Source organism: Hippocampus guttulatus, chromosome 12 (genome assembly GCF_054856545.1).
Source record: "Hippocampus guttulatus isolate MCC_2025c chromosome 12, RoL_Hgut_1.0, whole genome shotgun sequence".
Classification (NCBI taxonomy): domain Eukaryota; kingdom Metazoa; phylum Chordata; class Actinopteri; order Syngnathiformes; family Syngnathidae; genus Hippocampus; species Hippocampus guttulatus.
In genome coordinates, this window is record NC_141272.1 from 2,182,311 (window position 1) to 2,209,799 (window position 27,489).

General features: G+C 45.8%; 2 protein-coding genes across 7 annotated transcripts in view; both read left to right on the plus strand.

Moving 5' to 3' along the window:
* The window catches only part of fndc3a (fibronectin type III domain containing 3A), a 45,010-nt gene extending 23,105 nt beyond the window's left edge, over window positions 1-21,905 (plus strand). For 5 of the 6 annotated variants that reach the window (XM_086125917.1, XM_086125916.1, XM_086125919.1 and 2 more), the window contains 23 exons: window positions 4,479-4,555; window positions 5,030-5,276; window positions 5,865-6,137; window positions 7,408-7,466; window positions 8,667-8,809; window positions 8,976-9,035; window positions 9,111-9,249; window positions 9,942-9,995; window positions 10,209-10,333; window positions 11,016-11,190; window positions 11,924-12,010; window positions 12,620-12,758; window positions 12,825-12,893; window positions 12,980-13,098; window positions 14,456-14,561; window positions 15,519-15,694; window positions 15,881-15,994; window positions 16,220-16,369; window positions 16,551-16,915; window positions 17,233-17,445; window positions 17,972-18,138; window positions 18,273-18,397; window positions 19,044-21,905. In XM_086125917.1, coding sequence (XP_085982043.1) covers window positions 4,479-4,555; window positions 5,030-5,276; window positions 5,865-6,137; window positions 7,408-7,466; window positions 8,667-8,809; window positions 8,976-9,035; window positions 9,111-9,249; window positions 9,942-9,995; window positions 10,209-10,333; window positions 11,016-11,190; window positions 11,924-12,010; window positions 12,620-12,758; window positions 12,825-12,893; window positions 12,980-13,098; window positions 14,456-14,561; window positions 15,519-15,694; window positions 15,881-15,994; window positions 16,220-16,369; window positions 16,551-16,915; window positions 17,233-17,445; window positions 17,972-18,138; window positions 18,273-18,397; window positions 19,044-19,400 — 3,539 coding nt within the window. In that variant the 3' untranslated portion in view covers window positions 19,401-21,905. Of the gene's footprint in view, window positions 1-2; window positions 110-4,478; window positions 4,556-5,029; window positions 5,277-5,864; window positions 6,138-7,407; window positions 7,467-8,666; window positions 8,810-8,975; window positions 9,036-9,110; window positions 9,250-9,941; window positions 9,996-10,208; window positions 10,334-11,015; window positions 11,191-11,923; window positions 12,011-12,619; window positions 12,759-12,824; window positions 12,894-12,979; window positions 13,099-14,455; window positions 14,562-15,518; window positions 15,695-15,880; window positions 15,995-16,219; window positions 16,370-16,550; window positions 16,916-17,232; window positions 17,446-17,971; window positions 18,139-18,272; window positions 18,398-19,043 lie in introns of all 6 variants that reach the window. The other variant, XM_086125921.1, reaches the window with a different exon arrangement.
* A 1,262-nt stretch (window positions 21,906-23,167) lies between these two features.
* mlnr (motilin receptor) lies at window positions 23,168-25,864 on the plus strand. Its single transcript, XM_086124924.1, has 2 exons — window positions 23,168-23,951; window positions 25,198-25,864. Exons 1-2 carry the CDS (start codon window positions 23,168-23,170, stop codon window positions 25,539-25,541), a joined length of 1,128 nt encoding a protein of 375 aa, XP_085981050.1. The 3' UTR covers window positions 25,542-25,864.
* Window positions 25,865-27,489: the final 1,625 nt, after the last annotated feature.

A 27,489-nucleotide genomic window follows, 5' to 3' on the forward strand; every position in this document is an offset into this window, starting at 1 on the left:
AGCTAACTCGGTGAGCGGCTCCAAGGATGACTGAGCTTGTGACTCATTCTCCCACTGCTCCGGGGGAGGCAGAAACAGTGAAGAAACCGATCATGTTTAAACATCTACTGTAAGTTTAGTCTTCAAGGAGTGTCCACCTTTATTTTTGTGTGGGCTTGTAAACGGCAACAACAAATGTGATGGGAGGGGGGATGGGGGGAACCTGGTCCCTATGGCAATGGCCTTCCTCTCATTGTGGTGCCGTCTGGCTTCGAGCGCTCCTGCTCTGTAATACGCACAAGCATGAAGGTTACTGTTAACGTCATCCACGCTGGCAAGACCGCAGGAGCCTCTGGAAAACATCGCAGACAAAGTCTGTCTTCCCAATTATCCACTCATTCCCTACTGATGAGTTACGATTGTGTATAGGGATCGTGTATAGCGGACTACATCGTTGGCGACAACGTATCGCATCTCTGTCAGCTGGTGGACCTCCCGTGTTTTTTGTTTTTTGTTTTTTCTTCAATTAAATTTGTTATCTTAAACCAGGGGTGTGGATTCGAACCAGGAAATCAGTTGTTTTGAGAGATGCGAGTGTTTTGAGTTGAAGACGAACCTTGGCTTGTTGTGTCCGCTATGAGGGCGATGAATAGAAACATTTAGGAACCTCGCACTTGGACAGTATTTGTAGGCGAGAGGGTCTCTCACATGATTTATTTTGTATATTTGAAAAATATATTTCTCAAAGTCCATGTTCTGCTTGGCATGTTTCTTTTCTCAAACCGCTAATTATCTCTGCATTTGATCCGAAACCAACCCACACTCTCCCGTCAATGATCATAGAATAAAGAAAGGTAGAAATGAACTCAATTCAATGAGGAAGTGCTTACCTCTAATTGGTATGGTTTTTGTTTTTTTGTTTTCATTGAAAGTCTCATGCTTAATCTTTGCTTTATCTAGTACTTTGCAATTAATAACCACTATCAGTTCATTTGTCTGTGTTCTCCCTGCTTTTTTTTTTTAATGTGCCTACGAAGTCAGTTTATTAACCGTGATTAATAAGCACCCTCGCTTGTGTCTTTATGGCGATATTAGGTGAAATCTCGACGCCTTTTTCGATGTTGCCCTCTTCAAGCGCAATAAATCGTGCTTCCCCCCTCCCCCATGTAATTGAGTGATTTGAGTCAGCACGATTTTCACGGAATATTTCAGTCTGCTAGATGCTGACTCCTTGATGAAAGTCTCTCGAGAATCCTGGTCAATTTCGCTTCTGACTTCTATCAAGCCAGTGGGGATGAGAACAGAAGCGTTTTCGAAATGAGTTAAACTGTTCAAAATTCTCTCTGTACCCAGCTCACACTCGGAAGGTTGGAGGGGAAGCTTTAAGGTTCGCCTGAACCCGTCCGTCCGTCTCCCACAGGTCAAACGGCTACTCATCTCGGCTCGGTGTCGGTCTGCGCTTTTGTGGGGGTGGACGAATGGGTTTTTACTCTCCCCTTCGCTGGAAGCCTGGCACTCTCCAGCCACGTCAGCGCAGCCAATGTTCCAGTTGATTTAGGGGGGGTGGGGAAGGATGGTGTGGCGGGGGGTGTTCCTTTCTGTCTGATCTGTCAGAAGTTGTGCGTCAGACTGATGCAAAGCAAGTACCTCCCACCATGTTTGTTAGCTTAAACAAATGCGGCCTGCCATTAAGCCGCCATTCTGTGCTGACGGAACAGCCATATAGAAAGCCGCTTGTCATAAACTGTACATCGTGTTTATCCAGCATCAGCTAATTTGAATGTTCTCATCAGTCCTCAGGCAGGTGCACCACAGAGCGCCATCTATTGGTCAATATAAAAAACAACAACAACAACTAAATTGCTCTGTAATGTGATTCCAATAAGAGCTGAGGGGGGGGGGGGATTCACCTTTCACTCAGGCTGGCTTGGCACGCTTTAAGGGGGGGGGGGGCTCAAAAAGCTCTCCCCCAACTCTGTCATACAAGTGTCTCGTCAGCTTACGCTTCTTAGCCGGTTATTCAACACGTACCCGCATGACATAATCGGGTGTGATGATGTTTAGCGTTCATGTTTTGAGAGGAGGGATTCCACATATCTTACACTGTTCTGAAAAAACAAATCTATTTTGAAGTGATCTGTCAGACATAATCGTCTGGTGTAATAGTAAGTCGTGGTTGTCTGCCGTGATTGTCAGTCCTACCGCCAGTCAGTGCCAACAGCTGATGCACGTGGTCGACAGTCGTCTGCCATAGTCAACCGTCATCGGTCATCGTCGACCTTTTGGTCGTGGTGTGCTGTCATGGTCGACCGTATTAGTAATCAGTTGTCTGCCAAAGTCATTCGTCGTAGTCATGCCCTGCCCTGCCCTCTGGTCTTAAGAGTCTTCGTAGCCATTTGTCGTCATCTGCCACAGTTAGTCCCAGTCAATCATCGCAGTCGTCGGTCATATCCGTCATTGTCGACTGCCGCTGTTGACGCTCTGCTTTCATCAGCCTGCCAGTTGTCAGGTGGTCAACCGTCTTGGTTGTTGCTCGTCTGCCATAATAATTAGTGATAGTCAATGGTCATGATCAGCCGCCTTGGTTGTCGCGTATGTCGTTGTCGGCCACCGTTTCTGTTGTTGTCGCTGGTGTACCATATTCAACAGCTATCAGCCGCAGTTTACCTTGAGGTAGTCGGCTGTTGTCACTTGTAGTTAACTATGTCAGTCATCTGCCATTGTCGCTCACAGCAGTCCTCTGCCATGATCATCCGTCATCTTTCATTGTTGTTAGTTTGTCGGTCGCAATTGTCTTTCGTCGTCGTTTCGACCTGGACCTCACTTTTTGTGTGGAACACCACTCAGTTTTTGTTTTTTTGTTTTTTTTGGGGGGGGGGGGGGGGTGACGCCTTTTGTTTGTAACATTACTGACAATGACACTTCCAGTTTTACACAACTTTATGGTTCATAATGTCGCATACTACAGGCAGACATAATTTTTTTATTTGTGTCCATGTGCATTTCTGCTGTGATGGCTTCATTGAACTCTGGACCTTTGTCACCCTGTCCCCTGCGTGTTTATCATTAAACTAATATTGAATGAGTGAAGCGGTCAGGCACTAAGTGCCTCCTTGAATGCTTCACGTTCATCATTATGGCAGTTGAGCCCACATGGGTTTGAACGAGTTTGGACCACGATACATTTTAAGATTCAAATATAGTCCAGGGGCAGTTCATGGAAGGGGAGAAAGCAGATATACGACAGAGTCTACCGGAGCATTCATCGGTGGGGGGACGCAATTGTCACAGAATGCAAGATCATCTTGAATACTGCTTAAGATGGGCCGAAACCATACAAGCCTCTTAAGGTGGAGTTTGATCCATGATTGTGAGCATATCAATGGGGAGGTGGTGCTGAGGCTTCGCAGTGATCTTTCAAAGGCAAGCCTCTGGACTTGCAGGGCCAGTCTGGTTGCCCGTTTGCTCGCTGCATACGCCAGCTCTAAAAAATGAAGACAACAAACTCCCCCACAAGCGGGTCACCGGAAGGTCAGTATGTGCTGGACCTCTCTGGACCTCTCGCATGACACGTGGCACGCTTGGGTCCCGAGTGTTTATGCCTTTCTGTGCGACTTGGCACTGAGGTTCTCTCACCCCGCTCTACAACTTAGCTTTCTGCTGAGCTGTCTCGAAGCTGCTGCACTCGGGCCACGGCCATGCAGGAAGCTTTGTTGTCTGTTCAGCACTTCGGTTAAGTGGTCATCTTGCAGTTTTGCCAGGAATTGGCTGGCTGGGGGGGGGGTCGAAAAATAAATATGTTTGACTCATCTGCGTCACTGGTATATAAAAAGAATAAAGAGCTATTTAATCTCCTGGCTGTATCTGTGAATTTGTATGTAGGCTTGTCATGATAATTACGATATTGACATCACGCTTCTTGAATAAAATGGGGTGGGGGGGGGGGGAATCATGGCCTTGATAAAAGGCCATGCATATTTTTTTTTTAACAAACGAAAGCAGTCAGTTCATGTGTCCCGTCGATTCAGAGGCATGCAGTTGTTTTTTTTGTTGTTGTTTCCCCCCCCCCCCCCCCCCCATTTGTAAATGAGGCCTAGCAGTGTATAGCAGTGCTAATGCTATCTGGCTAACAGTTGTCCTCTTTGGCGCTCTTTTTGTACTGTTACATTCCTTGTTCATGCACTAACTTTTTTTTTTTTTTTGGTTGGTTTTGTTTTGTTTTTGCAAACATTCGCTATACTCGCCAAGAACTTCAAGAAACGGACGACCGGCACCAGGTGCCTGTTCACGTTCTGGAATGCCACATAATTGAGTCAAATTGTACTCCTTGTAACAAGTTGCCAAAGAAAAAGCAACAATAAAAACAATTTGATCATGATGAAGAAAGCATGTGTAAAAAGATCCCCATGTGACTTTGCCGCCTGCGCTTTTAATGCACACAAAGGCCTGTGATTGTCTTTCGTTCTTTGATGTTGCCTTTTTCTTCTGCCTTTCTGTAGGTCCTGCTCAGGTTCCCATGATGTCTCCAAATGGTTCAGTGCCTCCAATCTATGTGCCTCCTGGATACATTTCACAGGTCAGCAACCTGTAGATCAATGAGAGTTTATCTGGTGTCCTGTGAGAAATTGTCCGGTTTCACTTAACTGTTCAAAAAAAAATAAGTAGGGATGTGTCGATCCCGATCATGTGATCGGAAATCAGGCCCAATCACATCATTCTCAGCTTAATGGACGATATTGCGATAGTTTCTATGAAAATATGCCATCTCGGTGATCAAAGTTATCCTGACAAGCCCAGCTCTATTATTGTATACGTTTTCCATCCTAGTGCCAACTAGCAAGTTGTTCAGGAGGATATTTGTGCGCTTGATATCAAAATGGTGTGTGCCAGTGGATGAACAAAGACATTTCGGTTTCTACTTTTTCGGCAGCGAATGCGGACAAACGCTACATGATGTCCAAAAACCACCAAGACCTCAAATAACCGCGTCATTAGTTGCAACTCGCCCAATCAATGGTGCACATTTTAACACCGCGTCGTCTCCTTTCAGATCATTGAGGAGAACGGAGTGCGGCGGGTGCTGGTGTTGCCACAGCAACCCGACTTCCACCCGGGCGGCCACTCACCTCTCCACCATGCTCCGCCGCCTCCCCACGCCCACCTGCCTGCCTTTATCCCGCACCCGGCCATGATGCCCCCGCCCCCTCAGCTGTACACGGGAATGGTGGGCGGGGTGACCGACATGAGCTCGCAGTATGTCTCCCAATATCACCCGGCTCACATCTACTCAGAGCAAGGTGAGACGCCGCCCCGTTTTGGTCTTCGCCTGGATGTGGGCGTGCAGCTCCGTCACTGAGGCGCATACGTCACATTCAACACTTTGATACAATTTGCTCTAATTGTGATTGGATTCCGTCTACGGATGATCCACTTCTCTCTCGTTGCCATGCGAGGTGATACGGTTCACCGAACAATACGATTTGCGCCAAATACGATACGATTCAGTGCAGTTAAGGTGCGGTTTATTTCAAAATATAACATTCTGTGATACGATCTGATGTGATACGACATTACTGACTTTAATTACGTTCACTCTAATTACAATACGATCAACTCCACTTATAAGGCATTCGATTATCTCCATTTACAAGGCATTCAGAAATGATTCACTCAGATTTAGATACGATTTTCTGTTCAGAATAAGATACGATTCACTCCAGTTTCAAAGTAATACACTGTACAATTCACTCCCGGTACAATGCCAATCCCGATATTGGATTCCCCTGACGACACACTTGAGAAAAATGGAATCAATATGCACACATTGTTGGCATGCATGTAAATATTGACTGGCCTGTTTTTTTTTTTTGTTTTGTTTTTTTTAGTCAACTCTGCAGATTCCCACACCCAACACAGCCGCCCGGCATTTGTCCATAGAGATGACAGAACGAGCAAAACATACGAGCGCCTCCAAAAGAAGCTGAAGGACCGTCAGGGAGGCAGTAGCGGGGTGCAGGTAAAGGACAGCCCTCCCCCTTCGCCGCAGAAGACGCCCGACGTCCACAACGGTGTGGGAGGCAAAGGGTCCGAGGCCGAGCTGCCCGCCGGCCATGTGTTGGACAAGCAAGCGGGTCGGGGCAAAAACGCAGAGGCTGAAGGTCAGTGGGTTAAAGACGTTGCCAACCCAAAGTACAGGACTCACACTCTTTACTTTTTGTTCAAAAAAAAGTTAAAAGTCAAAGTACTGATTCAACTCAAGTGAAAGTTACAGACTCTACATATAGATGTACAATACAACAGAAAAATTACTCTTTTACTGTCAATTATATGCAATAATTATTAATTAAAAATACATTATATAGTCTCTCTTTCTCCGTCTCTCTATATATATCTGTATACTGTACATATATAGATATAGATATTCAAGTGACTATTTGTACTTTGTTCCTTCTCACCCCTCGGAGGGGGTGGGGATTAAAAAAATGAGGCGATGGTTTACATTCGACTGTGGTGTTTGCGGATGTTTGGGAGTTTGTTGTGTTTAAGCGCTGAAAATAGAGCCTCATTAGGGGCGCAAGCAACGAGGCAGCCGACATTTTTCTTGATTACGTTCATTAATCATTAAGATTACGTTGCAACTTGTCCCGCTTGTACACACGCAGAAAATTACCGTCAGTTTGTGCAAGGTTAGAGGAAAAACATAATGGAAAATTGACTTGAATTGCGTGTACACAAACTGTTGTTTCTGTGGAGGGCCTGCCCATCTCGCAGTTGTGAAATGAAGTCAATCCCCTGAGCTGCCACTGACTGAAAATGTGACGGTGACATGAGAGTGCGGCTAATTCACATAATACTGCCACCCACTTTCCAAGGCTGCAATTTGGCAGCTCGTCAGGGCGAAGATCCGCGTGATCACGCTCTTTATTTCATTATCATTAGCCTTTTATGCTTGTGATTTTTTTGGGGGTTGTGTTCAGATAGTCTGCAGTGTGTTGAAAGCGCCAGTGGTGTTTTAAGGCGTGGCTTTGCCTCGGGGAAAAAAAATCTTTCTCTCGATCATAAAAATGATGTCATTGTTTTAGGTAGTTGTTAAATAGTGCAACATATATATCGCAATATGGACCCACATCTCATTTCGCAACACAAATCCATCACTCAATTTATGAACTCTTTTTGATTGAGCTTTGGTGTTTTAGCATTGGCTAAAATAAAAATGAAATAGATTACATTGCCCTTGATTAGTAGTTTCAAGTGTAAATCTACAAATCATGATCCCAAGACACTTAAGATTGTACAGTTGCAGATTTACTACACAGCATTTCCAAAAGACCATTGCAATGAGAAGCAAAAAAGATTTTTTTAATTCGATTTTTTTTTTTTTTTTTTTTTTTTTTTTGGTACATTTATAAATATTTTTTGGGTCCCCAGAGCTGGATGCAGCAACACAAGCCCTGCAAGCGCTGCTGAGCACCATCAGTAAACCGGTGGTACGTATGCCCTCCCTCCTCCCTCATGTTTTGCTCTGCCCTCAATTTGCTTGGATTTGCATGTTTTTATGTGACCATCAGCAGTACGTCCGCGAGAGAAGGCTAATGATGCAAATGCATGGCGTCATTAAACGTCCTATTAACACCGGCAATAAATTCCCGCCGACGCCCGACTAATGGAGTCCGACCTGCTGACGCGCACACTCGTGGGAATTTCCTGCTCCCTGATGTGTCGACATGAGGGGCTTCCTTTTAAGATGAATATGTGAAAATGACATGCTGCTCGTTTCATCGTTGCAAAATGCTACGATTCTTTCAAACACTGTGCAGGGAACACAGTTGTTAGGTGTTGCTGTTTTTCTTTACATCATAGTTTAAAACGCACGAGCAGTTAGCTTGGTGTGAACAGTAGCGTATGACTTCAGACTTTTTTTTTTCTCCAGGAAATTGAGTCTTGGGGGCTGGGGGTCCTTCTCGGGCAACAAAGCTAAAAAAGAGAAAATGACTGTTTTAGCTAGTGCTGGATGGGGGATTAGCACTGAAATAGAATTTCTTTGTAATGCACGTTTTATGAGGTCAATCTTCTGAGCTCCTTGTAAACGGAGCAGAAAGGAGTCCATTTCAAAATGACCAGATCCAACCCCAAGTCTCAGGCTGGATACAAAGAGGGATTTTTTTTTCTCTTTTCTTCGTCTCTTTGCCGCCACACAGGTTTGGTCAAAGGACCGTGATGCGAAACGGTGAGGTGTAATTGAGTAAGGTGGGCCCCCCCTGGGGTGCTCAGGGACTCGACCTGATACACGTCCTCCGGCTTTTTGTCAATGGGCCCCGTGGATGGAGCGCAGGCTATTTTTAAGTCTCCTCCAAAGAGACTAAATGCAATCGTGTGGCTGTCACAGTGCTTCTCTCTTCCAATTCTGGTCTGAAAGGTGGCCTCACGGTGTCGTTACAATATATAGACTGTGATACTTACCGGGCACTGCAGTACGCACGCTTGCAAAGTGTAGTCCGCCGTTTCCCAGCCTTTCTTGAGCGAAGGCACATATTTTACATTTGAAAATATACTGAGGATTATTCTATTGACTTCTGGGGTGAGTGAAGCTCATCGAGCTGTGAACCCTTGTAACAGACGCTGTTTACACACCTGCCTGCCGGATAACATGTTCTCACCGATGGCTCCTGTTGGTGTACATGTGGCAGGTGTCAGACATCCAGGCCCGGGCGGTCGAGGCCAGCTGGAGCGCTCCCAAAACGGAGGACGACAGCACCCCCACGGGGGCCCTCAGCTATGAGGTGTCTGTCTCATTTAGCGGCAAGGATGGCAAGTACAAGAGCATGTACTGGTGAGTGATGTCGCCACCCTTCATACAGGAGCGGCCCAGAATTCACGACTCGCTGAATTCCAAAATTCTCTTTCACGTATGGTTCGGAAAAACTTTTATTGGGAACGTGCTAAAGGTCCTTTACACACACACATTCTGACAGGGATTTATTTTCCTTTCATTTCAGTGGCGAGGAGCTAAGTACTACTCTAGAGAACCTTCGACCAGCAACAGACTATCACATCAGGTCAGCCATTAAGACTGTCTTGAAGATGGCCGAACATTTTGGCTAACCTGTGTTTGGGTCTCTCCCCGCCTTCAGGGTCCAGGCCATGTGTAACTGTTTACAGGGAAGCCCGTCAGAAGCCGTGAGCTTCACTACGCTAAGCTGTGAGCCGGAACCTCCCAATGCTCCCAAGAAAGCCAGCGGGACCAAGAACTCTCTCGTACTCCAGTGGAAGGTACCACGTTGATCAATTTTAATGGTGCGGGGACCGCCGAGGCATCCACGTCCAATTCGGTTGACTTTCTATAACAAATACTGTGTGGACAAACACGAGAAATAGTCAAAAAAAACAAAAGCAGTCGGGCTGAGCCTAACGTAGCAATTTAAATATCCACTCGGTGCTCAGTCTTGTTAAACAGCGCAAATGCATGTGCAAGAAGATAATGGCCATGTGCTGCAGAAGCAAGTGAACAGCATATGGAGAAACGACAGCTCTCTCCTGCGGTTGTTGTTGGGGCCCCATTTCGTGGGGTTCCTCTGTAATTAACGTTCCCATTGAGCCAGCGGGAAAAGGCTGCGCTTGTAAAGATGGCCTCCCAGGTGTGCCTGTCTGTGCGCGCACACGTGCGTCAGTGTATGTCTATCTACAAGCGCGTTTATAAAGAGCAAGTGTGTGTGTGTGTGTGTGTGTGTGTGCATGTATGTTTACGGGCTTTGCAAAAAAACAAGCACGCGTTCTCAGCAAACCTTCAGCGGATTAATTAAAGCAACTTAAAAAAAAAAAAAGCTACACACAGCTGGGTGCGTCTTGTCTGCTACGTTGTACCTCAAGAAGCCTGCAAGAGCCACAAGGGAACGTTGTTGTCCACGCTTGTCACACATGCATTGTGCCATCCTCATGTTTGTTTGCTTTTGTTTTTCCTATAGGCTCCCTGCGACAACGGTTCCAAAGTCCACAACTACATTCTTCAATGGGATGAGGTAATCGTGTTTCAGAATAACTGTTCAAATGCAACACACATTTATGATTGCGGTGCGAAAATGGTTTCTAGTCAAAGCAATGGCTTGTTTTTTTTGGTAGCGTCCATTTTCTGCACATTTTGTCCGTTAACGTCACGGTTGAGCTCAAGGCTACTTTCTTACTCCCACTTGTAGTTGTTCGTAATAGAAAAAAAAAATCATTTTGCTGTGTAGGGAAAGGGAAATGGCGTGTTTGAGCAGTGCTACTATGGACCTCAGAAGCAGTACAGAGTGGCCAAGCTTGCACCAGCCTCCAGATACTCCTTCCGCCTCGCGGCTAAAAATGATATGGGTGTCAGGTAGGTCATCTTCCTTATGTGGATTCCATCATTTCTGTGTTGATTCTCCCAAAAGAGAGAAAATAAAATGAATCAGAACTTCCAACAGTTTAACTCTGGTTAGCAAAGAACAGATTAGGAAATGTCCCAAAAAAATGGCACAGTTTGCATTCGTCGGGCTTGTTTTATCATCGGATTGGCGTGGAAGAGGGAGTCATCCAGCTTGTATGTCAAATTCAGGTTTGCAAACCACTCTAATGCCAAACAGATGCCTGTGATGGTTGCGTTGCAGCACACTGGATTTGAAATCAGCACAGCTTTTGTGTTGAAGATAAAGAATAGGCAGTGAATCTCAGCTCGCCGCGTTGATTGTGCGGCTCATAAATGCCAACACTTGAGTTGGACAAGTTTAGGCACCTCGCACTCCAATATGTGTGGTAGAAACGGAGTACGTGTCACGGTAGGAAAGAAAAGATGGTGCACTTCATGCCATGAATACGATTTTGCCATCAAAATCCATGTGTTTCAGTCTTGTTTTTGTTAAAAGCAAAAAATATAAATATATGAGCATCAGTAACTCTTCTTCTTGACGTTTCTCTGCATGATGTTAAAAATCTCCTTTTCTACTTATTTTGATGAAAACGACTCATGTTCTACCGTCCCATCTTCTTCCCGTCTCCCTCTCGTTCTTTCATTTTTGCAGTGAGTTCAGTGAATCTGTGGAGCTGTTCACCTCGTGCAGTGTGCCGTCGTCGCCCTTCCCTCCCGAGTTGGAGATGGCCGGCGTCACCTGGCTGAGAATTAAGTGGCTGCGCCCCAGCAGCTCGCCCAAGGAGGACGACGTCTGCTACATCCTGGAGATGGAGGAGGAAGGCTCGGTACGACGCCGTTTTTAACAATGCAGCCAGCTTGTCGCTATTCATGGCAGGGGGCCATCACTACCTCTTCCAATTAGTTGGTGTTTGCGCTACCCCACAGCAACCTTTCATTCATTCTTTAAAAAAAAAAAAAGAGAGAAAAAACAGCGACTTACTTATGTAAGTAATTGGCGCTTGCACAAAAACAGTTTCTAATTGCCTGTAGCATCCACAAGATAGCAGCAACTTTTCTTCCACTGATAAGCCACGGTACCGCGACAGAAATTGGTGTCGAGGAAGTATACTGAAGTGATACATGGTGACTGTTTTGATATTCACATATCAGGTAGCATCTGAGTTTAGCCTCAGTTGTTTAGCGGATGTTATCGCCGATGTTTCTGCTCAGAAATGTCTATTTAAAAGCCCAATTAATAAAAATTTTGAATAGGCGGTCCGGAAAACCTGGACTCACCCATTTTGAATATGCTTATATTTATATAATTATTGTTTTCAAAAAGTATATAAAGCAATTCATTTAGCACTGTCGCTAATGGGAATGTAATTGTATTTTATTTTTTAATTAATTCCCATGACATTTACAGCTTGGAGCAACTTCCTGGAAACGCGCACTTACAGCTCCCTTCCAGTCTGTCGCACCCCGCCAATCGTTTGTCTAACCGGTGTTGTTGTCTTGAAAGACTCGGCCGGCCGCCGCCGCGTCTCCCTCTGACGGCTGTCTTGTCGCGCTCCGCAGGGTTACGGCTTTCAGCCCAGCTACGACGGTGACGAGCTCTCCTGCTGCGTCAGAAACCTCCACAGGAGCACCAAGTACAAGTTCCGGGTAAGGGAGATGTGTGGTCGTCATAGTGCTGATGAGGAAGGGCGACTCAGGTGATCCCTCGTTGGAAGCGTGTGCATGTGGAGAGAGCGAGGCCGGCGCGAAGGTCTGTCAACAAGAGAGTGAGGGAACATGTGAGAGTGAATGAGTATGGGTGAGTGTGACAAAAGGTGAATCTGTGAAAGGGTTGTTTTGGGGGTTGGGTGCTTGGTGTGAGCCCGGGGCATAGAAGCTGCCGATGCCCCCGGCAGCATCTCTGTGAGTCATCCCAGTTTTGCCAGCATTTGTGGCAGCGGGCCACTAAACGGGAGCATCCTGCCGCTAGCTAGCCTGCTGCTCATCACCACCTTGTCAACAGCGTCCCGGGAAGTTGAGCGCATTGCTGCGCTCCTCGTTAGCATGAGCCCGTCATTTCATTTCAATGCCGTCCCACTTGCTTGGGTTGGCTCGTTTGAATTGCAAGTGTGCCGCATGTGGTTGGCGCTGTCATGACAACGCGATGCGCTTCATTGCTAACGTTGAGAAAGCCTTCACCTCCTCACAGTAGGAGCTCCGTAATCCTTTGCTCGTCTTTGCCTCGATGCCTCACTCCCACCCTGCTGTCCTGTCCAGGTGGCGGCGTATAACTCGGAAGGCAAGAGTAACCCCAGCCCGGTGGTGGAGTTCATCACCAATCCGGACAGACCCAGCTATCCCTCCAAGCCCGTCATCAAGGGCAAAGTTCTGCCCAACAGCTTCAAGATGGCCTGGGGTGCGCATCGCTTGGCAAAATGTGAACCCAGTCGGACACTATTCACGTTTGCCCTTTTTGTTTTAGAGCCCCCCAAAGAAAATGGCGGAGCGGATGTCACCAAGTATGTTGTGGAGATGTCGGAAGGTTTAAGCGGTGAGTAAAAAAAAAGCCTTTTCATTGGTGGCGATGTGGGGCTCCAACTCGGAGGTTTTCACATCATCTTATTTATGTATGCTCAGGTTTGTCGTGGGAGCCGGTGTATTCGGGCCCGGCCACGGAGCACCTGTGTGATGGTCTCAAGCCCGGCTGCACCTACCAGGCGAGAGTGCACTGTATGAGCGAGGGGGGGCAGAGCCCGGTGAGTCATTCATAGACGCACACCTTTTCACTCTCCCGGGTTTCCGTAGCTGCTTATTTCAATGGTGCAGCGGTGAGGAAAAATGGTTTGATGATTTGTAAGTCGGGACAGCTATTATTAGCGTTTCATGTGTGTAATTTAGTCTTGAAACGGGATTTACGACAGCGTTATTTTAATCTGTGCTGAGCTGTCTGGCAGCCTTTTGTCCAGATGGTCGTGAATGTATACACGCCTGGCCTTCTCAAACTACACAACATTTTTGTTCACGACATTGCTGCTGTCAGACTACCACATAAATATCGTTGCCTTGGACCGGGCGAGATGTCATAACTACAAGTCCGCCCCTCGACCAGACCCCGGCCAATATTTGCGTGCTTCCGTCGAGACTCAATCCGTTGGCGCAGGTCCGTCGGGATGCGTGACGAGCAGCTGTCGTCATGTTGACGGAGGCATTATGTGCATCTGCCTTATTTCTACGTTCAGAAAAGGCGAGGGGGAAAAAATATCCAAAAAGAAATTGAGGTAACAAATTGGTTGAATGACACGGCATTTGCTAATCAGCTACGAGCTTTGCAGTTAGCAAACGTAGCATGAGTTGAAATGCTACGAATGCTTTACTTTTTTTTGGGGGGGGGGGGTCACTTTTTAAATAGTTTACATTGTGCTTGTGTACACCATGTCCAGTCTCTCTATTGGTCAACGCCAAAGAACCAATCAACGTAGGACATGTCGCACTACGCGGCAAGACGAACAAAAATTCTGACATGCCAGACTTTTGTTGTTGTGGCTGTGTAAGTGTCCCGTTCAATAAACAGACAAGAGGTTCCACAGAAAAGACACCTGTCACGGGAAATTTGAGCCACACATTTCCAGAGACTACATTTGTTGCTTCCAGTGAACCGAGGCAAGAAAGTATGATCACAGCATTAGCATTCATCTTAATCTATTTCCAGGAAGCTAAGATAATGAAAATGTCCATTCATTCAGCCTGTTTTTGTTGAGTACTGCGACAACTCCTCATCAAGACTGAGTCTGCTAATTGATGAAACCTCCCAGGCTTTTTTTTCCCTTAATTAGTCTCCTCCGCAGATGCTCATCGTTAATTTGCGCATCGGCCGGTAGCGCGTGCATTTATTCATGAGTGGCCTTGCAAGGAAGCATGACTCACGATGGCAAGCGGCTGACATCACGCTTGCATGTTTGCCATGGCATTTCGTTTTGGGGAGAGGGGGTGGCAACAAAAAAAAAAAATTGTCTATGTCCTGAACCCTTGCTAATGATTTTGCTGTGCGAGTGCTGAATAAAAGGTTGGCATTTTGAATTTGTTATCATCAAATTGTTTGTTTCCCTACGCAAGCTGTCGGAGACCCTGCAGGTCCAGACTCCCGCAGTGCCCCCAGGGCCCTGCCAACCCCCCCGATTGGTGGGCAAGCCCAAAGCCCGCGAATTGCAGCTCCGCTGGGGTGAGTCACTTTCTTTTTGAGGCGTGGGATATAGTCTGCTCTTTCTTGACCTGTTGCATGAAGCACTGGTAACTCTCTGATGGGGGCAGCATGGCGGTCTTGTAACTGGCACATTTTGCCCCACAGTCTCGTGAATGATTTTTAAAGCAGTTTGGCGGTAATCTCGATTCGCGCACTTTAAAATTGATCTGTTGTGATTGTTTTGACCGCCCTCCCACTCCCGAACCTTTTCACCGCGCATGTGCAGACTCGATTCAGGAAGGCCGCCGCACGACACAGCCGTCAGTGCGGTTTTAAATATGACGTGGCGTTTACCGCCAGCGGAGCAGAGAAAAGGACACGGCGAGTTTTACAGTTTGAATGGAAACTACGAATCAACTTTTGTCACGGTCTGCGTCACCGACAACGGCAAGAGCTAGGCACTATTATCGCGCTGCCGTCTGCCTTGGCCGTGGAGGATTAATAGAGATGAAGTGGAGAGTTACGCTTTTCATCCTGAAGATGTAATACCATGAAAGCGGTCGGAATGGTAAACCGCATTCCACGTTGATTCATGTTCTGATCAATTACAGACCATCAAAGTGTGGAGAAGATTCACTTGTGCGATCATAAACCCCTGAGGAGGATCGGAAGGGCTCGGGAAATTGGGGGATTTTCTCAAATTCACACTTCATAGTTGGTGAAAAACAATAATTGAAATCGACGGTGTTAGCGAAATATTATTCACTGGAGAGGTTGAACAAATTAAAAAAAAACTGTATTGGAGAATTGCAACTGATTTCAAAAGCAGGACAAAGTGGCTCAAAGAAAACTCGAGGACTGCTTTCATGTGGTTGCGGAGCGTCTCGTGAATTGGTTTGCCTTCGGCCCACAAAAAGGCTTCCGGTGTCAATGTTTACAATTTCACCTTATTGTTGTTATTACACTGATTATGTTTCCATTTCTTTTTTTCTCCAGCTGCGCCTCAGGTGGACGGCGGCAGCCCGGTGACGTGCTACAGCGTGGAGCTGAGCGGGCCGCAGTCAGAGGAGAGCAGGGAGGTCTACCAAGGTCCTGAGCTGGACTGCTCCGTGGGGGGTTTGATGCCCGGCAGGACCTACGGCTTCCGGCTCAAGGCTGGAAACAAGGCCGGGGTCAGACACTATTTTATGCTTGCCTTTTATTTTGTGTGTCAAATGTATTTGCAATGGGTTCAAAAGGTGTCGGTGCAAGGTGTTTACATGGTGTGGAAGGGGTAAAACGTTTTAAAAAAAAAAAAAATTATACACAGATAAATTTAAAATGATGATTTAAAAAAATATATATATTTTTTTTAACAGTTTGGGCCACTCTCCGAACGCTATGACGTCACCACCGGCCCCGGGGCCCCCGAGCAGTGCAAAGCTCCTTCCATCACGTGCAAATCACCCAGCTGTGCTGTAGTCAGCTGGGAGGTAAGGCCACACAAATACCGTCCAACATGTTTCCCCACCAAGTAGTGGCCCCCCCGTGCATCTGTGATAAAAAGGCGCACAACTTCTTCCACTTCATACTCAAGTGTCCTTGATCTCATTTCGCCCTTCCAGGCCCCACCTTGCAACGGGGCTCCGGTGATAAAAAGGCGCACAACTTCTTCCACTTCATACTCAAGTGTCCTTGATCTCATTTCGCCCTTCCAGGCCCCACCTTGCAACGGGGCTCCGGTGACAGAGTTTCGTCTGGAGTGGGGGGCCGCTGAGGGCTCCATGCAAGTCTGCTACAGCGGAGCAGCCCTCGGCCACGAGATGAAGGGCCTGCTACCCGCCACCAATTACTTTTGCAGGGTACAGGTATGAGGAGAGAACATGTATGGCACAGATTTGGAACCTGAGAGCTCATCGGTAATGATTGCGAGTTGTTGCTTCATTGTGTGGAAAACCGTGACGTGGCAAACGGCAAGAAAAGCGTTAGAGAACTTCCCTTAAATTGTATCGCCATCTTGTGGACAAAAGTGGTTTTGCGTCTTCCCAGGCTCTGAACGTGGTGGGCGTGGGCTCTTTCAGCGAGGCGGTCTTGTGCCTGACCCCCTGCTCAGTCCCCGCCGCCGTCGGCAGCATCTGCGCGATGAAGGAGTCCGAGCTCACCAGGTTTGGCGTTCCTGACGAGGAGGAGGAGGAGGAGGAAGACGAGGAGGAAGATGAGGACGAATGCATCCGGCCACCGCCGCCGCCTCTCTACTCGCCATCCACCTGCGTGGGGATCTGCTGGGACCCCCCCTGCGACCACGGCTCGGAGATCACATCCTACCTGATCGACCTGGGCGAACGCCAGCCCGTCGCGGTCGGCCCCGTCACAAAGCACGTCATCCAGAACCTGCAACCCGACACCAGCTACAGGTACACCCGCTACTCTCTGGCTGCGGAATTTTTAGGTGGAGGCTTTTGAAGAGATTCATGACAAAACGATTAACGCGACGGGGAAATTTTCTTTATTTGGCAAATTCAATCTGCGGCTTGATCGCGGAATGATTATTTTAGCAGACTAAGCGTCAATGGTAAATATACCTCAAACTGTGATCCAGGAAGACATAAAGATCATTTCCAACCCATTCTACATTATCTTTTTTATTTTTTATATCTATTTTTTTTTTTTTTTGTCCAGTGAGGATTGGTTGCACAGAATGAAAATATCGGGACTGTGTTTTATCTTTCAGGATCCGAATCCAGGCCCTGAACTGCTTGGGCGCGGGGCCCTTTAGTCACACCTTTAAGCTGAAGACCAAGCCCCTGCCCCCGCAGCCCCCCCGCCTGGAGTGCACGGCCTTCAGCCACCACACCCTCAGGCTCAAGTGGGGCGACGGTCCAGCCAAAGCCGCCGCCTCAGACGCCCTCCAGTATCACCTGCAGATGGAGGACAAGAGCGGCAGGTCTGTCCGTTGTAACGCCGCATACCACGGCAGATTGACTGAAAACGGTTCCCAGGTGGCTTTCAGGACATATCTTGACTCCTCCGCCCCATGAATAATAATAACGGGTTGCAGATTTATCAGGGATGGCAATTTTCCGCGGATACGCGGAAATCCGCCGTTTTATTTCTTGAATTGATCATTTATGTGAATCGTCTAAATCCGTTGAGAAAATTTTAGGGGGGGGGGTCAGGTACCTTATCGTCGAGTTTTCACGAGCTCTCCCGATCAGTCTTTCCATCTTCCGATTGTAAACAGCCCTGCGATTGGACGTGTATGATGTCTTACTTGTTGTGATTGGTCGCCCCGTCCAGGCCACGCCCCTTTCCGCTTTTTTCATCACTAGCCATTGCCATCCCTGTTCATTCAAGAAGATGGCGACCTTGTGATCCTTTAGATGTAGTCCTTAGCCGTACCCCACGACCGCACATTCTGTTTTCGGCGAGCGTTGCCATTGTCATGCTCTTGATGCTTGTTGTCATTGCAGATTTATCTCCTTGTATGAAGGAACCTGCCACACCCACAAAGTGCAGAGGCTAAATGAGTCTACCTCGTACGCGTTCCGCATCCAGGCCTTGAACGAGGCGGGCTCGGGGCCCTTCTCTGCTGTTTACACCTTCACCACCCCGCGCTCTCCCCCGGCCCCCCTCAAAGGTAAGCTTTGCTCGCTCTCTGGCTGGCCGCCCTCATTTCCCGCGTGCAACATTTTCTCTTGTCACGTTCTTCTCTCAAATCGGATATCGCCGTGTCCGATTTTGACCTTTTGAACAAACCTTTCTCCGGCGTAGCCCCCAAGTTGGAGCGCGTGGATGACAGTTCCTGCGAGGTGAGCTGGGAGGCGCTGTTGCCCATGAAGGGCGACCCAGTCGCCTACGCTCTGCAGTTCATGATGGGGAACTCCGACTTCAAGCAGGTGCGCGCGCTCTTCCGCTCATCCTCACATTCGTCTCGCGCGCCGTGAGTTGTCCATTATGCAAAAGGCTGCCGTTCTCTGTGACGTATGGCCCAAGCGAGTGTCAAAGGGGATCAAATAAGCGAGCGGAAGTGGCATGTGTACATCTGGCTTTGCCTTCTCAGTGGATTCACGTGCGCAACGTTCCCCAGGGAGGCGTTGTATCTGTGGCGGTCAGAAGGAAAAGAATAATTCTTTTGTATTCATTATTTTGTATAATTTATTACTGTTTTCAAATGTCTTTAAAAATCGTTGTACTTGATCTGGTTTTGGCACTTACTTGTCATTTGTGAACTCTATTTGCAGGGATAGTAATTAGTAAGCCCGCAAAAGTAGTTTGCAATTAGCCCATCAATGCCTCAAAATGGCCACGAATCTCTTAAACTGGAGAATCGGTCACATCTTACATGTACACACTCATGAACCCATGTCACATAAATGTCTACGTCCAGTTGGCGAATTATTCGACAACTCTGTTCTGATCGTTGAGATTTACCAAATGTCATTCCTTTTTTTTAACTACTTTTGATATAACTCTTTATGGATTGAAATTCCTCAGTTAGCTTTGTGGTTGTCGCTAACCGGTCTCCCGGTCCTTCCTGGGCAGGCGTACAAAGGTCCCGGCACGTGCTTCACCGTGCAGCACCTGCACCCCAACAGCGACTACCGCTTCCGGGTGTGCGCCATCCGCCAGTGCCAGGATGCGCCCGAGCTGAGCGGGCCCTACAGCCCCACCGTGACGCTCGCCGTCCAGCGGGGGGGAGACGGCCCCGCCTCGGCGTCGTCCTCCTCCTCATCCAGGTCCACGTCCTCGTCCGCCTCCTCGCCGACTTCCTCCTCCTCGATGTCCGGGCGGGCCGGACGCAGCCTGACGGACGAGCAGTGCGCCTTCCTGCTCCTCATGGTGTTCGCCGTCATCGCCATCCTCATCGCGTTCGTCATCCAGTACTTTGTCATCAAATGAGCGCCCCCAACAGGGCACCACGGTTATTACAGCTTTACTCTCCACCCTCCCACCCTTTCACACTTTCCTCCTCTTTCCGCTCCACCACTGGCAGGGCGAGCAGGGAGCTTCTTGTCACACACAGTATGCACATCGTTCATTGCTCCGCAAAAAATTGGGTGAAATAATGCACAAATAACCTTCAAGGTAACTTAATTTGGCCTCGAAGCTTGAAAATTTGGGTCCACTTTACGCCTCTCTGTGACTGCTCCCATCTCTGTGTTGCTGCTGAGGCCGCTGACGTTCGACCGGGATTGTCAAACACATCAGTTGTTTGCATCATTGTCTGATTATCTCAAGGTATGGTGAAACATTCAGAGTTGCCCCGGTACTTGTTGTTGTTCCAGTGTTTGAACTACAAAGGCAGTTGGAAATCACACGGCATGGAACATAAGCGATGACATACCGGTGGGAAATTGGTGGGGGAACATTTTCAATTTTCATCCAGACTTTTTGCCCCAAATCAAAAGAACAAATCCATTTAGTCAGAAACATGAAGTAGACGCTGTCGATTGTAGAGGGGCAGCACTAATTATCAAAAAAATGGATACCTATTGTGATAATTGTTTCTTTGCATTAATCTTGTGATTATTGCCTAGCTGTCGTTTACTTGGCTTTATGTCATGAAACTATACCAATTTTTTTTTTAATTCCATTAATTGATGGAATTTTTTTCTAGAATAATCAATTCTAAAACTACTGGATAGCTTAATTGATTTGCTTCAGTGGGTCACAAAAAATATATATCATGTGACAGAGACTGGAGGAGGAACAGAAAGGCACTAGGGGGACGTTTCAAACACTTAACAATGCAGTGGTTGTCAAATTTTGTTTCATAAAAAAATTTAAATCAAAAATACCAACATCAATCGCAATCACACTGAAATAAATGCAAAAATGTATTGAACTTTAAAGTTCAACGCAACTGAACTGACAATCACTGTAGTCCATTTTCATTTTCGGCTCATCATAAAAAGCCCAACCTCCCCAACTTTTTGCGAGTACGGTTTAGATTTGCAGTTGTTTCCACTTTGCATCTTTTTTTTTTTTCTTTTTTTTTTGGGGTGGGTGTAGTATCCGCGTGACCTGCCTGGTGAGTTTGCACAGTGAAGGCTTGAGGACCACATGAAGGGACTTTTAACTAAATCCTCCCCAAATCTATCCAAAACAAAAATCCATATTGTAGGAAGATGATTGAGCACTTTCGGTTTTTCTTTTCGTTCATGTGGCGAATGTTGAAGGATGTAAAAACGTGAGCAGAGAAATCCTATTTTTGTACAGCGACGGCGGCAGAGGATGACAACAAAAAAAAATGGCTTGGGTTTCAAACGTGAGAGAAAAATAGAAAGCAAACAACAAATCCAACTATTTTTTACTCCCGTGATCATGATAATGTAGCTTAATTTTACAATGGCGCAGCAGCTGCTTGACTACGGAAATCTTGTTCAGCACAAAAGATGTTCGCTTCCCTTTTGTTGTTTCCTTGATGGGTTTTTTTTGTTTTTTTGCACCTTAGGGAAAGGAAAACAAAAACCTTGGCTGACTGCATCCAGGTTGGCATTTTACGCCACTAACACTTTTTAAAAAATTAATTAATTAAAAAGTCGGCATCGCTGAAATAACTGAGCAAAAAAGGAATAAAGAGAAAAAAAAATAAAAAGGTGTGGTTTCCGAGGCCTTATTGGGGAAGACTTAATTTCATGTTGAGGTTTCGTTTTTGTTTTTTAATTCTTTTTTTGGTTTGTTTGCTACCTTTTATTTTCCATCAGTAAAGAGAAGAAACACCGTAGTTGTTAGTGCGTGTTTCGTTTGACTTTTTTTTTGTTGTTGTTTTTACTTTTGGCTCATCCAGGGTTACGTGTGAAGTATATATATAAATATATATAATCTATTTTTTATATCATGTGATAATATAAGTCGAGAAGAATAACGATTTGCCGCGTGCACCCCATCCGTCACGTTATTTTGATTTCTGTGTAATCAAAAACATTTCAGGCTATTCTTGTCTTCATTCCGAAATTTGCAACTATATTACTAAAATAAAAAAGAAATCCACCAGTACCTTGCAAAAAAAAAAAAAGATTTAGTCCTCAGACGTTCTCTCTCGCCGTCTATCGTTTGATAGCAACTTGTGGCATTCAAACATCACCTGATCAATTTGGAGAAATGAAAGCAAAAATGACCCCCCCCCCCAAGAAATATATTTAAATATATGCACATCGATGGAGAAACAACCATTTTTATGTTATTTTAACCTTTGCAGTTATACCTCATTGAGCATACATTCCAAAAATGGCAATTTGTTATACGATACATACTTAGCTAACGAGACATATCACTTTCCAAATGTTGATTATGTGGGCGGGGAAATGGAATGGAATCATAGAAATGTATTTAACGTGTATATGTATAGTCATGATATCTACAACAAATTCCATGCACAATAAAAGATTTATTATTCTTAAATGTGTCTTTTTTTTTTTGTCTTGATACGAAAGGCTTGACTACTGGCATTTTCCACTTTCACCGCTTGGTCGACCCATGACCTCTCCAGTGTTTTTCGGACCATAAGGTGCACTTAAAAGGGAAGCTTTCGTCCCTCCCTGAGTAGCAGAAGCTCACCTTCTGGGAAGCTTCAGTGTGGTTTCATGAGCATAGCCGTCTTGGAAATGGGAATTGGCCCAGTGTTGCACTGATGAATCAGGATGAGTGCCAAGTGTAATCATTTCAAACTAAACCTTGATTTATATATGAATTTCACTCAAATATATACCTTTTATAACCATTTCGATGACAAAAAGGATAAATCGTCAAAAAGAGCTTTATTCCGTATCCTTCAAGTGCGCTGAATTATGTTTTGTAGTGTGGAAAAAGAGTGTCCTAGTAAGCTGATTTAGTATAGTCTCCTCCTACACGCGCTTGTTAACTTCCTCCCGTTGTCATCATTCAATTAGGGGACAAGCTCCCCTTTCGGAGGAGGTGGAGGAGGAGCTGCTCTTCGCTCTTGCCGCCAGATCATCCATATCGTCGTTTGTGGCCGGACTGCAAGTCGAGATTTTACAGGTAAAGCCGAATCTTACGCCAGGATTTATTATTAGTTTATTTGTAAAGGCAGATTTGCATTGACGGATGTCACCGTGAAGATTGTGAAGGTGTACCTAATGAAGTGTCCTGTTTTGCCAGGGTAAAAAAAATACCAAATGGTGTGTGTGGTCAGTGGGTACTTTTATTTGTATTTTCCTCGTTATTATTCATACTATTGTCATATTGTGCTTGGGTCATTATTTATATGTTAGTATTTTTTTTCATGTAACATTCATTGTTTCATTTTTATACATTTATACATTTCATTTTTTCCAATTTTTATGATTTTTTTTAATTTTGCATTTTTTTGAACGATGTTTCTATGAGATTTTCATTCATATTATTCATGTTTCTTTTTTTTTTGACTATTTTAATTTTTTTATTTATCTGTATTTTTATTTTTTTTCTTAAAGGTAGAATTTTTATTTACACACCTAAATGTACAAAAATGTTTACTTGGGTGCTAGAGGTTACAGGTCACATTAATGACCAATGGTATTTGAAAGAGGGTGTGTAGACTTTCGAGATCTGAAACTCAAAGAAATTGCTGATTTTGCAGCATTACGTTTTTTTCTTAGTTTTTTTTTTTTGGTCACGGCATTGCACCTCAGTCATGTATTTTCTTGCATACGTCAGAAGTGAGGATGCCCTGGACCAGACCCCAGGTGGAGCTCCAGTCAGCCGAGACGTCCGACCCTCCGGGCGGCGTCGGCGATGTGGGTGACCACCACTACGAGGGCTCCCTGTTCCCCACCTCCACGCTGATACCCGTGACGGTGATCTGCGTGGCCATCTTGGTGGTGGGCGTGGCCGGCAACACCATGACCATCCTCATCATCCAGCACTTCAAGGACATGAAGACCACCACCAACCTGTACCTGTCCAGCATGGCCGTGTCGGACTTGCTCATCTTTTTGTGCCTGCCCTTCGACCTCTACCGCCTGTGGAAGTACGTCCCGTGGCTGTTCGGCGAGGCCGTGTGCTTGCTCTACCACTACGTTTTCGAGGGCTGCACGTCGGCCACCATTTTGCACATCGCTGCCCTGAGCGTGGAGCGCTACTTGGCCATCAGCTTCCCGCTTCGCACGAAGGTCCTGGTGACCAAACGCCGCGTCCACTACATCATTGCCGCCCTGTGGGGTTTCGCCCTGGCCTCTTCCACGCCCACGCTCTTCCTGGTGGGCGTGGAGTACGACAACGGGACGGGGGCGCGCGGCGGCCAGTGCAAGCACACGGACGACGCCATCCACTCGGGCCGGCTCCACATCATGCTGTGGGTGTCCACCGGCTACTTCCTGTGCCCCATGTTCTGCCTGGTCTTTCTCTACGGCTCCATCGGGCTCAAGCTGTGGAGGAGCCGGGCCGACCTGAGGGGACCCGGCGCGCTGGCCAGGGAACGCTCGCACAGGCAGACCGTCAAGATTCTTGGTGAGCGGATACGCTCGAGAATTCGCCCCTACAGACGGAATGGCGTATTCCTAAAAGACAAATACTGAGTGAATGTGATACTTTGTGACCTTGTTTTTTTTTTTGGGGGGGGGGGGGGTTTCAACAAATCCTCCATGTTGGTGGCAGACTAATATAAATTAGGTTGATGATCGCAGCCGATTTCAATCTCAAATTTGTGTAAGTATATTGTATAAACACAAAATAGGGTTTCAAATGGAGGGCTAAGGTACCAAATTAGGTTCCAGGACAGGGTTGGTGTTTCAAAATAGGGTTTCAAGACATGGTCACGGCTTCAAATGATGGTTTGAAGTCATAGATAGGGTATCAAACAAGAGTTTGGGTGTCAGAGTAGGGTTCCTAGACAGTGTTCGGGTTTCAAGCCAGAGGTGATGTTTCAAAAGGTGGTTCGGTTTGTTGGCTGTTATTGCTGTTGTTGTTGGTCTCCACAAGTAATTTGTCAACCTTTGTCTTCGTGTCTCCCCGCTTCCACTTTGTCCTGTCACACACACACTGATTGATGTGCACGAGTATGAGCGCGCGCGCTAATTGTTCTCCGTAGAAGCAACGTGACGGCATCTTTATGCCTTTGTTTTGTTCTTCTCATATTGTCATGGCCTCATGCAAGAATATTGATGGCGTCTGATCGTCCAATTAGATCGCCCCGCACGAATGAGCATCGATCAACGCTAACGACGATTTTCACTCCGCTCTAATCTTGTCCGTGCTCGTTACGCTCGCGTAACGCCACTTGGGCAGTAAATCTCTTTCAAGGAACGTTTGCGGCTTGAAGAAAGGTTTTCACACAGCCGCGTGGCAAAGGTAAACAAAAATCTGATAACCACACTCAAAAACCACACCCTCTGTGAATCGGATTTTTTTTTCTTGATAACGTTTTTAAAATAAGCATTAACACATTACAACATCGGACAAAGATAATAATTTTCAAACATTTCCACTCAGAAATATTGGCTGTAAAAAAATCGAACGTTTTTTGGGGGGGTACACATTAATACAGTACAACACGAGACAAAGATATCTACATTCAAGCCCTGCCCCCCCCCCCAAAAAATACCTGCAAAAAAAATGATTTTTTGGGTTATTTTTTTTATTTTTTATTTTTGCCGATGTCAAAAGAAGTCGTTAATATCCGCCATGTAAATCGATGAATTGGGCCGACTCGATAACCAAACCTCCCGTTTCCTGTGTGTGCCCCCCGCCCCCCTAGTGGTGGTGGTGTTGGCCTTCATCATCTGCTGGCTTCCCTACCACATCGGCCGTAACCTGTTCGCCCAGGTGGACGACTATGACACGGCCATGCTGAGCCAGAACTTCAACATGGCCTCCATGGTGCTTTGCTACCTGAGCGCCTCCATCAACCCGGTGGTCTACAACCTGATGTCGCGCAAGTACCGCTCCGCCGCCAAGCGCCTCTTCCTCCTACACTGGCAGCCCGGGCCTTCTCCGGACCGCCAACGCGGTCACCAGACCCAGCTGAGCACCGCCGACCCCGTCGAGAGCCTGACCGGATCCGCCGCACAACGTCTCCGCCTTGCCGCCATTGAGCGTTGAATGAGACGTCGGCGGAAGGTCCGCTCCCAGAAGGTTCACTGCTTAAAGTAGACAAAATAAAAAAAACAGAGCTGAACGCTGCTGTTTCGGATGTGGTAAGATTGAAGATGGCGCCGCCTACATTGGCGATTTACTTTCGCTTATAAATTTAAAAAAATAGATAACTAACAGTGATTTTACCAAAGGAAAAAAAGAAACCACTCCATTTTAAATCTAAAATGCAATGTTTAATATTTTAATATTGTCTTGATAGGACTTGAATTCGTTCCATGACCACTCGTATCTCCAGTCATTTCTCTTTTTCCCATTGAAATGAAAGGAAATGCCATCAAGCCCCACCAATAAAACAAAATTATTCTAACATCCATTTTAAAGAGCCTTAGCCACCTGGAGGCACTATAAGACAGAGAAATGAATATACTGCTCACCAGCTCATCAGTACAGCATTAATATTAGTCATCCTTTGCAGAGGATAAAGAACACGACTGAGTACTGTTATTGTCCTTCTACGTGTGTTGCTGCAATGTTTGTGTTCAATGTGTTGCTTTCAAGGTTTATTGTGCCGCAACACAGATGCTAATTAGCATCAAGTTAGCAGACTGAAAGGCTAAGCTATGTGGTTGTTTTAAGTACATAAAGTGGTTTGGTTTTAGGTTTAGTTTGACAGTAAACGTCAGGTGGAAATGGCAATAAACAGCTTGAGACCTGTTTTTTGAAATATGTGTTGACTGTTTGCCAAACTGCTGCGTTTTGTAAAGTGACATGAGGTGAGCAATCTGCTTGTATCTCAAGTCTGCTCTCAACAACTTTTCAAATAGCATTTTGACTGACTATAAATAGCAGAAAAAAATGTTAGCTAGCCAGATCCAAACAAAAATAAATCATAAAATTGAGTAGGTGAAATTTGTACAAATGGTCAATCACAATGAGCGGATTCATGTAGTCATCATATCGGTTAGCATGTTAGCATGTGACAAGCCTAAGACAAAAGGACGGTCGTATTTTCATCTGCAAGCGCTTTCATTGTGACTCAAACACCAGAAAAAAAAATAAGAATATATTTTTATCGTATTGTTAGCTAACTGTCCGCATGTTAGCATGTGATAAAAGTCAGTCAATCGGACTGTACCATTTTTAAGTCTGGCTGTGACTTAAACGTAAAACTACAAAAATACATTCCTAAAAGTAGATTTAAAATTTTGTGGCGTGACATGTTTGTTCATTAGCAGTTTGTATGTCAGTTTGTAACAAATGTAAATCAACGGAATCTTTTATTCTGTGGCTGGGAGTTCACTTCTATTGTGACTGGAATACAAAAGTACATTATTTTAAGAGTTTGAGAATAAATGTGATGCAATGTGTGTAAGACAAAAGGACTTTTGACGCGGGCAAGTGGTTTCATTGTGACTCCGACACCAGGGGAAAAAAAGGGATATCTTTTTATCGTGATGTTAACTAGCTGTTCAGATGTTAGCATGTGATAAGAAAAGAGTGTAGTATAAACAATGGTAGCATTTTTAATTGTGGAACGAGAAAAGGTTTTATTGTGACTCAAACACCCAAAACAATGGATGAAAAATGATCCAAATGTTAGCACGGTGCAAATGGACCGTACCATCTTTGATTCTAAGGCGGGGGTAAAAGTTTGATCTTGATATGAACACCCAAAACAAAAAAATGTTGACTTGAATGGTCTGCATTTGTTTTTGATTTAGCACTCCATATGTTAGCATTTGACAAAGGTAAAAGTCAACTGGACCATATTTTCATTTTGCGAGTGTCTGGTGTTCGCTTGAATGTCATTAGATTGTGGACCTAATATTTTGGCACTGGAGTCTGACGCTGTCTCTACATGTTGATGTGATACATGATTTTACACCCATTCTTAATTGTTCGAATGACAAGTCGAAGTTGTCTGCATTTGGGTCGATTACAATATTCCTGTCCG